The sequence below is a fragment of the Littorina saxatilis genome, linkage group LG2 (assembly GCF_037325665.1).
Source record: "Littorina saxatilis isolate snail1 linkage group LG2, US_GU_Lsax_2.0, whole genome shotgun sequence".
Taxonomy (NCBI): Eukaryota; Metazoa; Mollusca; class Gastropoda; order Littorinimorpha; family Littorinidae; genus Littorina; species Littorina saxatilis.
Genome location: NC_090246.1, coordinates 63250918 through 63262886, shown reverse-complemented (window position 1 = coordinate 63262886; position 11969 = coordinate 63250918). Strand labels below are relative to the sequence as shown.

The following is an 11969-nucleotide window of genomic DNA, read 5'->3' as shown; positions in this document are numbered from 1 at the left end:
ATTTTCAGGTTATTACTGGATCTAAAAGGCAATATATTAGCTCTTATAATATTTATTTTGTTATCATAAATACACACTTACCTTTGAACAATTATGTTTGTTATGAAAAGTCGTAATTCCTTTATTTGCTTTATATTGAGATTAAGGCGTCCAGGGAAACAACTCTGCCAATGTTTTTGTGTTGACGTCTGCAAGGTGTCCCAAGTATTATCGCGAGAAAACAGACATTTTCTCCATGCAATGTATCGAAATGCAAATGATGATCACGAAACGGAAGAAAGGTGCAAATCTAGCAGTAGCTCTGAAGGAGAATACCACGTGAGCACAGGACAGGTAACCTCATTGGAGTCATTAATTGTCTTATTCCCAGCTTGCTTTTCTTTCCCGATCATCTTTCTCGGTTTGGGGAAGATACAATAAGACATATTTGACAAAACTCATTGTTTCAATGGATATTGTAACATTGGTATATTCAGCATATGACCTGGAGAGAAAAACATATACAAAGCCATATGATGCATTGTCCCCGCACTGCTGCTTCCACTGCAAGAACATTCTCATTTTACAGTGTGCCTTTTTTACACACACAACTTTCTTTCTTTATTTGGTGTTTAACGTCGTTTTCAACCGTTCAAGGTTATATCGCGACGGCACACACAACTGAATCAGCCTCCTTTGATGATCAAATCACTACCAAACTTGTGCATTTTTTGTTTCATGCATTATGCAATGTCTGAGCTATAGTGTTGTGGGGGGGGGGGGGGGGGGGGGGCTTTTTATTACTTTTAACAGATGACTGGTTTTGAGGGTTGGGCCTTTAATTAATTGTTTGCAGACTTTACAGAGTCATTGATGTTACAGAACCTAACCAAGATAGCTCTCTATAGCTGGTCCTTTGCACAAGATTATAATTTATTGCTTGACATGCTTACCAATGAGTCAATTTACCACACATACGCATATGAAATTAATAACTTGTATTTTTGGGTTGATTTTCTTATTTTTCAGACTAGCAGTAGCACAGAGTTTCAGATACCAAATTTTAGTGCCATTCAGGACTGGAACCCCACGGGTCCTGCAGGCCTCCAGTACATGTGTCTGCTGGCACTTCCCTTGCCACACACCACTTACTGCACTTCTACCGCTGAGCAGACGCCACACGTCAACAAGGTCAAGGTCTCCGTAACTCATCGTCAGCAGAGGCTCAGAGAATTCAAGCTTGGGCACACAACTGGCAAGAACATCCATGGTATGTGTGAGACAGTTTCTGTCTGCTATGTAGTATATTTCTCAATTTTGTGCGTATTCAATTTCTTTGCACAGGAAAAAAAGTCACATGTATGCGATGCATAGATTAGACTGGTCTGCTCTTGAATCTTAATCATAGTGTTGGTGTTTTATAGGTTTTGTATTTCTACTATTCATGTTGAAAATGTGTGATTACGTATGATTTAATTTTATGCTGATGAGTGCTCTTGCGTGGTTCAGACATTTTTATTTTTTGACAGGAACTTATATAAATTAGCAATTTCCCCTGATGTTGAGAGTGTGCACAGTGTTTCAATCGGGCTTCTCAATCTTTTTTTTTCTCCTTCTTTCTTTTTAGTTCTTTTTAGTGGGACACCCCTTTTTAATTTTAGACCTTCCAATTTAAGACCTTGTTTTCTCCGACTTTCTGTTCAGAGCCTCTGTAAATTTACCCCCATTTTAAGACCCCCTCGATTTTAAGAACTCCTCTTTTCAGATTTGTAGAGGTCTTAAAAGGGGGGTTCCATTGTATTGCTGCTGGGTTTGGTTGTGTGTTTTTTTTTTTTGGGGGGGGGGGCTTGAAACCAGAAAGGAAGTACAGACTGCTGGCAAGCAACATTTTCCAGACAAAAATGAACATGTACTGTAATAAGTTAGGACTTAAATACCTTTATATGCCAGCTCACCACTGACAAAGCAGCTGTAAAAGGTAAAAAGACAGAGAGAAAAAATCATAGAATTATTAGTTGTTAATTTTGTGTTTTCTAACTATTTTTGCAGATGAAAAGAAACTACAAAGGGCCGCCAGTGAAAATCGATTTGAAACAGGTGCGTTGTAATGTACTGTAGGAGGAAAACAGATCTTTTGCTCTCATCAGCATTGCATAACATTCTGATAATCATCGCTCCACGGCTATCGCCAGTTTCTCTCTGACAGCATGCTAAATTATTGCGTGAATCTATCAAAACAAGAATACAGAGTTATCTCCCATATGTTTTTCGCGAGCACTGATCTAAATTTGAGATCAGTGTTCGCGAGATGAAAATGATTGCAGATTGGCCGACTTCGACAGTGATCTCCGTTCTGTTCTTCACAGTTATGATAAAGACATCGTTCTAAGGTCAAAACAAGTCAAAATTTTGAGACTGCTGTCTGAAGCAGACCGTGATATATGGTTGCATCACTCTCAACTGGTTACAGAAAAAATCGTCTGCACCGGCACGCACCGAAGCCAAAGTTGATTATCACGTTACACTTTAGAGTTGTTTGCACACTAAATACATCCGCGAAAGATAGCTCGCTTGAAACTGTCTTGCATATCAATTCCTTTGTAATTTAAAAATTACACAACATCATGATAAATCATTATCGACGATCGCGAATCTGCTTATATCCATAACACATTACGAAAAGATCTAAATATGTAAAAAATCGATTTCCTCTCCAGGGATAGAATGAGACCCGAAGGGAAGTAACTCATTTTTGGCATAAGAGCAGTATCGTTCACATGCATTCAACAACAGATATTATTTTGAGCAACGAAATTGATATGTTGCTTCAAAATAATTTTCATGAAGCATGCTAGATTTTTGTAAGAATTTTTTTTTCAATCGAAATGAGGCAGAGCGTTGTTAAGATATCAAATAACCAAAGGGAAGTAATCGCTCTTATGCATACGACATGTGTAATGGACAAGGACTACTATTAGTAGTAGTCCTTGGTAATGGAGTAAGCGAGAGTTGCACAGAACCAGAGTTGTACGGTGCCAGGAGAAAGGTTCCGTACAACTCTCACTTTCTCCATTACACATGTTGTATACATAAAAGAGCGATTACTTTGGTTATTTAATAGAAAAATTGATTGTTTATCAGCTATGTATTGTGTATATGGCAGTATTCTCCAAAATTGAAGTCCCTTCATTGTTAGGGTTCAAGAGATGGGAAAAGGGTTAATCAAATGATTTGATCTTGAACATAATGAAATTATTGGTAGCCTGATGTAAGTTTGTGCAACAAAGTTTTTAACCATATTATTTCTGTATGTCTTTTTTTTAATTAATTTTTTTTATAACAAAACCTGATGCTAATACATGTAGTACAAGTCTGTGCTGGTTTCAGTGATCGAGCTGCTTGAATCTGGCATAGATCCATGTTGCCATGACAACAAACAAAGAACTGCTCTTCATTTTGCTGCCTCACAGGGAAACGATCTGATTGGTAAAGAGAGTGCATGGGGCCTGTTGTGAATGCTGACCAAGGCTTTCAGATTTATTCAGAGTGAAGTGTTTGTGATAAAGTTGTGGGCTGTATGAATGGGTCAGTTATGATTTTTCAGATTGATTCTAACATGCGTATACAGGGTGTTCATTTATTTCTTGGGATGATCAAGTTTTATGAGCATTTGACAGTGTGAACTTTTGTATCATTTCTCTTCTTGGTAAAGAAATACTTCCTAAGGTTAGAGACAACTCTCTCACGTTTACATGACACTTAAAGCTTTAGGTTTTAAAATCAACCGTGATGTGTCAAAAAGTACCAGTAGTGAGCTAGCTTTTGTTTGGAGATGCCAAAACTTCAGATGTTTCTGAAAAGAGTAGCAGCGGTTCTAGTCATAGTCAAGGATAAGATGAAAAATCTCCACTTTCCACTGTATATAAGCAGCCAAGCTGTTGGTTCAAGCACAAGAGTACCTACCTATTATCCAGTTGAAAGGCAGAGGGAAACCTGTCATGGTTTACTGTGTTGACATGAGAAGACGCTGCTTTCTCAGATTTTCTGTTCATGATAGCCTCTGTTAATTTACCCCTTTCTTAAGATTTGTTCATTTCAGTTAAAGTCCTGCTTGACAAAGGAGCAGACCCCAACAGTAAGGACATATTGGGCAACACACCTATGCACCTTGGTAAGAGTTTCTTTCATCTTCATCGTTTACTTACTTTCCATAACAGTCCGGAAAGAGAATTATAGATTTACTGACAGACACTTGTGACAGTTCAGAGTATAAACTTGTGTGCATCTCTTTGGATCTAACATAATGTAGCCTATGAGAGTTAATTTTGAATTGTGTGTATTATTTAGATTTTAAAACACTACACTTTGTTTAAAATAATGCGGACGAGGGGAATGCTATAAGTTGACAAATCTAGCAGCAAAGATACATGTGTCTGCTACAATTCAAACTTTCTTTGTTATTTCACTACAGCGGCAATCACCGGACATGTTCCAGTTGTCACTCTTCTACTCAAAGCAGGTATGATTTCTGTTTTCAGTGTTTTTGCATGTTCCTACAGTAAGACTGGAATGTGAATTTTGGTTGGCTGCACATCATTTCAGAACCAACTTCTTGACTGTGTGTTTTTGTTGTTGTGTTTTTTATTTGATCTTTTATTTAATTTTTTGGGTGCTTTTCGTGAGGGTTTGGGGGAAGAGATGGAGATGTGTGAGGGGCCTGGTTGAGAGGGGGGAAGGCAGGAATGATAAAATGGGAGAAGATGTGCCTTGTGTCATTACCTTTAAAAAAAAACACGGGCTGTAGACAAATACTTGCATTGCACATTGTAAATTCATAGAGGCAACCCACGATATCAGATATACCTGCATGTGATGTTGAGGTTCCCGCTATAGGCTTCAAACAACTTTAACGTGTGTCAAGTGGGGTCCCCACTACATGTAGTAGTTAAATAGTTGAACTCTTTCTCTGTATGAGCATATGTTTGTTCTTAGCAGAGAAAAAATGGGGCGCAAATGCAGAAACACAAAATGTATACTTTTCAAATGGGAGTTGAGTGTTCGGCCAGGATCATAATTATTGCATGCATTCATGGTTTCAGGAACAAATGTGCAGTCGGTTGACAAGAACGGCCGCACCCCATTGCATCTGGCCAAAGCAAGACTGAAAGTGTTGTCCAACAACACAAGCTGCAGCTCTACACAGCTCAAGGAGGAAGTTACACAGGTAAGCTTCTCTGCACTAAACAGAATGATTACAACGCTCATTTATTTGCGCCTTTTAGTGATTCTGATTGAACAGGTGAGCTTTTATTTTCTGATCAACATGGACCAATCATTTTTTCTCTTCACCTTTATGGGGTTGAGTCAGCAAGTGTGCCGCTATTTACTTCTAGCCTGAAACTGGTTTTTGTTAACATTGGTGTTTTTTTGTGGTGGTGGTGATGGATGTTGTTGTTGTGTGTGTTTTTGTGTTATTTGGGGTTGTTGTTTTTTATGAGGAGGATGTGTTTTTGTTTAGTAAATGTAACTTACATTCGCTTTTTTTTTGTTTTTATTTTTTTATCTTATACGGTTACCAGATGCAAACCTGTAAACACTCAAGTAAAAATTTGCTGATTGCATTGTCTTGAAAGACATGCATGTGTTCTGCGCGAACTTAGAATCCGGTTTCATTCTAGAATGGACCGGGTCCAGGTTGGAATTCTAACCCTGCGCAAGTACAGGGGTGCCATTCTAGAATGAAACCCTTGAATAAAGGGGGCCGTAATGTTTGTAGGTAAGACAGAGTTGTCTTCCCTTGAATTATCTCCACCTGCACCTTCCCTTTGATAAAATGGGGCTGAAAAAATCCTTTGGCGATCTTGCGATGTCATGTCATGTCAAGAAAGTTGACACTCCTGAGTACGCAATAAACAAAGGCAGACCATAGCAAGGGGGACTACCAGGGCGGTATTGTTTGCAGGGCAGTTGTTTTTGTGATGAGAGCCGGTTGCGGCCGCTTGCAATGTCAGCGCTGTCTCCCTCTCGGAAATGTCCGGTTTTTTGACAATTTTTTTGACAGGCAGACAGACGGTCAGACCGACTAACCGACAGACAGACCAACAGAAGGACAGAGTGAGGTATAGAGCTGTTGTCACAGGTTTAAAAAAAAGTTGACATTATATCTTCACAATTCAGAAGACCAACTTCATGTATATGAATAAGATTAAAAGTTACAAGCGAGATCGGCAAAACACTGTCAGTCCGGAAATTTCCGTTCGTAGCGATCAGTGCTGAGTGTCTCTCAAAATCGTAATCACTTTCAGAACATCACAATCCCAATTCACGATGTCTTTGAGTAAAGTGTAAAAAACCCGAAAAAAAAACCCGACCAAACACACAAAAAACAAAAACAAACAGAAAATCCACATTTGTGGCTTTGGCTGTGTGATAGTCTAACTGAAATGACTATTCCAACTTGGACCCAAATTCCAACCTTGCGCACGGCCGATTCTAGAATGGACCAGCAACAAGGGTTTCATTCTAGAATGGCACCCCTGTACTTGCGCAGGGTTAGAATTCCAACCTGGACCCGGTCCATTCTAGAATGAAACCGGATTCTAAGTTCGCGCAGAACACATGTTTTCCCTCAGTCAGTGTATAAACAGTTGCATCTGCTGTATGGTTTAGGTACATGTAAATGCATTAATCTGTTTCGCTCAGCCAAATGCAAAGAAATCTATTCAGCAAGTATTGCTGCATTGTTGCAGGTGTCGGAGATGATGAAGACCTACCTGAACATCTCCGGCATGGGCGAGGCATCGGAACAGGTAGATCAGCTGTGTAAACGCCTTGAGCAGAGCAGTACGAGGGAGGAGGTGGACGCTGTCAACACGCTGCTCTCCGGATTCACTGGCCTCAGCATCAAAAAGGACTCAGAGCCTGGCTGATTCAACAAGAACCACATATCTATGACTGTATATATAGATATGATTTTGATGTTAGACTCATGTTCATGCAGTATCAAAAAGGACACAGATCGAGCCAGGCTGATTCAACAAGAACCACATAGTCGTAACTGTATAGATATGATTTTGATGTTAGACTCATGTTCAGTATCAAAAGTACATAGAGTATGATTGATTCAACAAGAACCACATAACCGTAACAGTATAGATACAATGTATGAGTTTGATGTTAGATTCATGTTCAGTATCAAAAAGCTGGTCTCCACGTGTAGCGGCAAGAAGAAGAAGAAGAATCAACAAGAACACAGAGCATGGTTGATTGGAAAAATAACAGCATACAGGGTCCCCACTGGTTTTTAGAAACAAAATTCCATGACTTTTCCATGACTTTCCATGAGCCTCAATAACATTTTCCATGACTAGATCCACAGGTCGCCATTTCCGAACACGCAAACTTTTTACGTCTTGTCACTGCCAGTTTTGACACTGGCTTGCTTTGCACTGAATTTGAGTCAGTTTCTACGCAGTGTCTCTTCGACAAGCAAGTCAAGCATTTGCAACGCAGTCAGATTATCGGTAATGTTTGCTGGTCCTGTCATTTCACTAAACTGGACCAGCCACTGTTTGTATCCATCTGCACTTTCGTAAATTCTGTTTCGTAACCGTCACTGTGACTTGACGAACTGTCATTTTTTTCACCGCGATACACAGTTCATTGCGAAGATCTTCCTCGGTAATTTGTTCCAATTCCGCATACTTTTTGTTGTCAAGAAACAACTCGAAAGAAAGTTTCAAACTCATCATCCTCCATCTTGCTTGTCGAAGCGCTAAAGTACTTTATCGATGCAAAAACAAAAGCAGAAAACTTCGACGAAACAGACTCAAATGCAGCGCAGACGACACGACGAGATAACGGAAGGAAGTGAGCCTCGCTTTGGCTCAAGTGCCGTTAAAAATACCGTTATTCTCGTATGCAAATACGAACGAGAAGTTGGTCATACAAACAAGCCTTGTGCTGGCGACGCAAATCGGGGAATGGCTGGGCAACGAAAATCGCCGCTGGCGTGCTAAAGGTTAATTCTTTTTTCTTTCTTAGTTTTGTTAAATTCCATGACTTTCCATGACTTGAATTGAAATTCCATGACTTTCCAGGCCTGGAAAATTAAAAATCAGATTCCATGACTTTCCAGGTTTTCCATGACCTGTACGAACCCTGAGCATGATATTGAAGTCAAGTGAAATTCACCCGCAGAGTCAAAAAGGACATGGGATCTGACTGATTTGACACAATAGAATGTATAGAAATAATATTAATGTTGGATTCATCAGCATTCCCATAAAAGGACTTAGAGCCCGGTTGATTCATCAAGAACTGTATAGCCAAGACAGTTAAGACTATATAGATGTGAATCATGATGTTGATTTTACCAGCATATAACAACAGTTAGATGGAGCTTGGCTGATTCAACAAGAACGACATAGAAAAAGAACAGTCTAGAGACTTCAATGTATAGGCAGGTTGTTGACACACCAATAGTATATAAAGAAAAAACAGGGCTTGGATGAGTTGGCATTTTTGAGAAAGCCATAGACTTGAATGTGTAATAAATGAATGAACTCTTACCATCTTGAGATTGAAGAAACAACCCCTAACTTAGCTAAGATCCTTTTGTGTTTATTATATCATTATACATGTATCATTAATATTTGCTTGTCTATCCACTTTAAAGACCACTTGGTAAGCGTACTATTGAATGTTTCTTTTTGTCTGTGATTAAATGTTCAAAGAACTTTCCTTTTTTGTTTTTAATTTATGAATGTACGTGTATGGACAGTCTTATCGTGACTGGGTGGCTGAGTGGTAACGCACTTGCGCTCGGAAGCGAGAGGTTGCGAGTTCGACCCTGGGTCAGGGCGTTAGCAATTTTCTCCCCCCTTTCCTAACCTAGGTGGTGGGTTCAAGTGCTAGTCTTTCGGATGAGACGAAAAACCGAGGTCCTTTCGTGTACACTACATTGGGGTGTGCACGTTAAAGATCCCACGATTGACTTCTTCTTCTTCTTCTTCGTTCATGGGCTTAGACTCCCACGCGTAGACTCGTGTTTTGCACGAGTGGAATTTTACGTGTATGACCATTTTTACCCCGCCATTTAGGCAGCCATACGCCGCTTTCGGAGGAAGCATGCTGGGTATTTTCGTGTTTCTATAACCCACCGAACTCTGACATGGATTACAGGATCTTTTCCGTGCGCACTTGGTCTTGTGCTTGCGTGTACACACGAAGGGGGATAAGCCACTAGCAGGTCTGCACATAAGTTGACCTGGGAGATCGGAAAAATCTCCACACTGAACCCACCAGGCGGCCGCGGCCGGGATTCGAACCCTCGACCTTCCGATTAAGAGGCCGACGTCTTACCACCACGCCACAGCGCCCTTCCCCACGATTGACAAAAGGGTCTTTCCTGGCAAAATTGTATAGGCATAGATGAAAAATGTCCACCAAAATACCCGTGTGACTTGAAATAATAGGCTGTGAAAAGTAGGATATGCGCCGAAATGGCTGCAATCTGCTGGTCGATGTGAATGCGTGATGTATTGTGTAAAAAATTTCATCTCACACGGCATAAATAGATCCCTGCGCCTTGAGTCCGAGTCTGGAGATACGCGCGCGATATAAGACTTCATATAACATAACAAAACAAATTGAGACGTTAAAAATTTTGCACGGAAAGAAGTTAGGGAGTAGATTTTTGGTACTGTATGTGTTCAAGTGAAAAGATGGTGTTATCCCAGATAGAAACCTGGATGGGTCTATATCACTATAATTCTGATGGACACGTGGGGGAATTCGGGGGCTGTGATTGGATGGTCTCCTCCGATCATCAAAGCATAATGCTACGGAAGTCGGCCATTTTTGCCAATATCCAAAAGCATATTGGCAATAACAAAGACGCATGGTTCCGGTTTACCCATCTGTACCACACGAGTGTTTCAATCGACATACACTGACAGTTTGAAATTCTTCTCGGGAATGTTTTTCAGCTTTACAAATGTCGATAGCATACCCTTTTCTGCTAACTTCCCGATGAAACAGGACTAAACCAATTATTTTCTGTCCCTAAACACCGCAAAATGCCCAAAGTTGAAAGATGTAGTACAAACAGGGGAGTAAAAAGGAACAGCCGTTTTTGTGTGCCTGTGTGAGCTCGGTTGCCGACTAACACAAACTTTCGCATTCAGCTTTTCTTATCTCGTAACTCCACACTAAATACCCCGCTTCCCCTCTGAAGTATTGATGTACAACCCATGGCACTAACATTCATGTAGTCGTTTATAACTGAGGTTGAAAAATTCGCTTCATGACGAGACAAGTATAAATGCCATTCACCCAAACTGAAAACTTCTCTGCCGTCTGCTCGCGTTGTACGGATTAGCTGTTCTCTTCTCCTCCCCTTGTTGCATCCTAGTTCTTCAGTTGTTTCTAGTTTTCCGTTGATGTTGTGTTTTGATCTTCTTCATAAGTAGCCTTGTTCAAAATTAAAAAAACTCTAACTTCTTTACTCTTTTTGTTGTATACGAATGAACTAATAAACTGAAAAGCTGTTTAACAGCTGTGTTGTCAAATCGAGGTTTTTTTCCAAAGTCAGTGTGGCGCCTGCGCAAAACTAATGCGCATAAGAAACGGCGTCTGCTATCAAAACCTGAGATCAACGCATCGACGCAAAAACTGTCATTTTGTAAGTTTGGAACAACAAATCAAGGTCAGAACAGCTATATAATCGCTATTGTATTTTCAGCGTAGCAATAGGGTCCGATATTTAGACTCGAACAAGTATAATGCGACTCGTCTTCGACTCGTCGGCATTATACTTGTCTCGTCTAAATATCGGACCCTATTGCTACGCTGAAAACACAATAGCTGTTAATGGTGATTGAGATGATCTACACGTGAAGGAATGTGCGTTTAAAGCCCCAGTCTGTCTCAAATGGTTTACAGAACGATTTAAATCTTCTCACAAACAAGAAGGGCAAAGCCCATACGACTCACATGCTTACATAGCAATGACATCATACACTAAGAACTGCTTTACACATTTTTCCTACCAAAATACATGTGACCTTGACCCAAGGTCAAGGTCATCCAAGGTCATGCAACACAAAGCTGTTAATTCAAGACATAGGAAGTACAATGGTGCTTATTGGCTCTTTCTACCATGAGATATGGTCACTTTTAGTGGTTCACTACCTTATTTTGGTCACATTTCATAAGGGTCAAAGTGACCTTGACCTTGATCATATGTGACCAAATGTGTCTCATGATGAAAGCATAACATGTGCCCCACATAATTTTTAAGTTTGAAACAGTTATCTTCCATAGTTCAGGGTCAAGGTCACTTCAAAATATGTATACAATCCAACTTTGAAGAGCTCCTGTGACCTTGACCTTGAAGCAAGGTAAACCAAACTGGTATCAAAAGATGGGGCTTACTTTGCCCTATATATCATATATAGGTGAGGTATTGAATCTCAAAAACTTCAGAGAAAATGGGAAAAATGTGAAAAATAGCTGTTTTTTAGGCAACATTTATGGCCCCTGCGACCTTGACCTTGAAGCAAGGTCAAGATGCTATGTATGTTTTTGGGGGCCTTGTCATCATACACCATCTTGCCAAATTTGGTACTGATAGACTGAATAGCGTCCAAGAAATATCCAACGTTAAAGTTTTCCGGACGGACGGACGTCCGGACGGACGGACGGACGGACGACTCGGGTGAGTACATAGACTCACTTTTGCTTCGCATGTGAGTCAAAAAGGCAGTCCTAACCTTATGGAACACACTTGCAATAGTATTTAATAGCATTACATGACACAGTTCGTTTGAATGGCTATTTATCTTGCGTAAACCACACACCAGATTTCGTGGTTTATTTTACCCCTGAGTCATTGTGAACCCGTGTGATCCATTTTCCTTTTTTTTTTTCTCACAATTTAGTGGTCAGTTTGTGATTTCAATGAGACTCACTGTATCTGCGAATCTAAA

At 40.2% G+C, this 11969-nt stretch overlaps 1 protein-coding gene across 1 annotated transcript in view; it reads left to right on the top strand.

Annotated features, from left to right (window-relative positions):
• The first annotated feature begins 27 nt into the window (after positions 1–27).
• Positions 28–11969, top strand: part of LOC138959507 (ankyrin repeat domain-containing protein 54-like) — a 96039-nt gene continuing 84097 nt past the window's right edge. The window contains exons 1-8 of the mRNA XM_070331027.1: positions 28–333; positions 1009–1249; positions 2029–2076; positions 3367–3465; positions 4079–4150; positions 4451–4498; positions 5079–5203; positions 6729–8921. Coding sequence (XP_070187128.1) covers positions 94–333; positions 1009–1249; positions 2029–2076; positions 3367–3465; positions 4079–4150; positions 4451–4498; positions 5079–5203; positions 6729–6908 — 1053 coding nt within the window. The 5' untranslated portion in view covers positions 28–93 and the 3' untranslated portion in view covers positions 6909–8921. The remainder of the gene's footprint in view (positions 334–1008; positions 1250–2028; positions 2077–3366; positions 3466–4078; positions 4151–4450; positions 4499–5078; positions 5204–6728; positions 8922–11969) is intronic.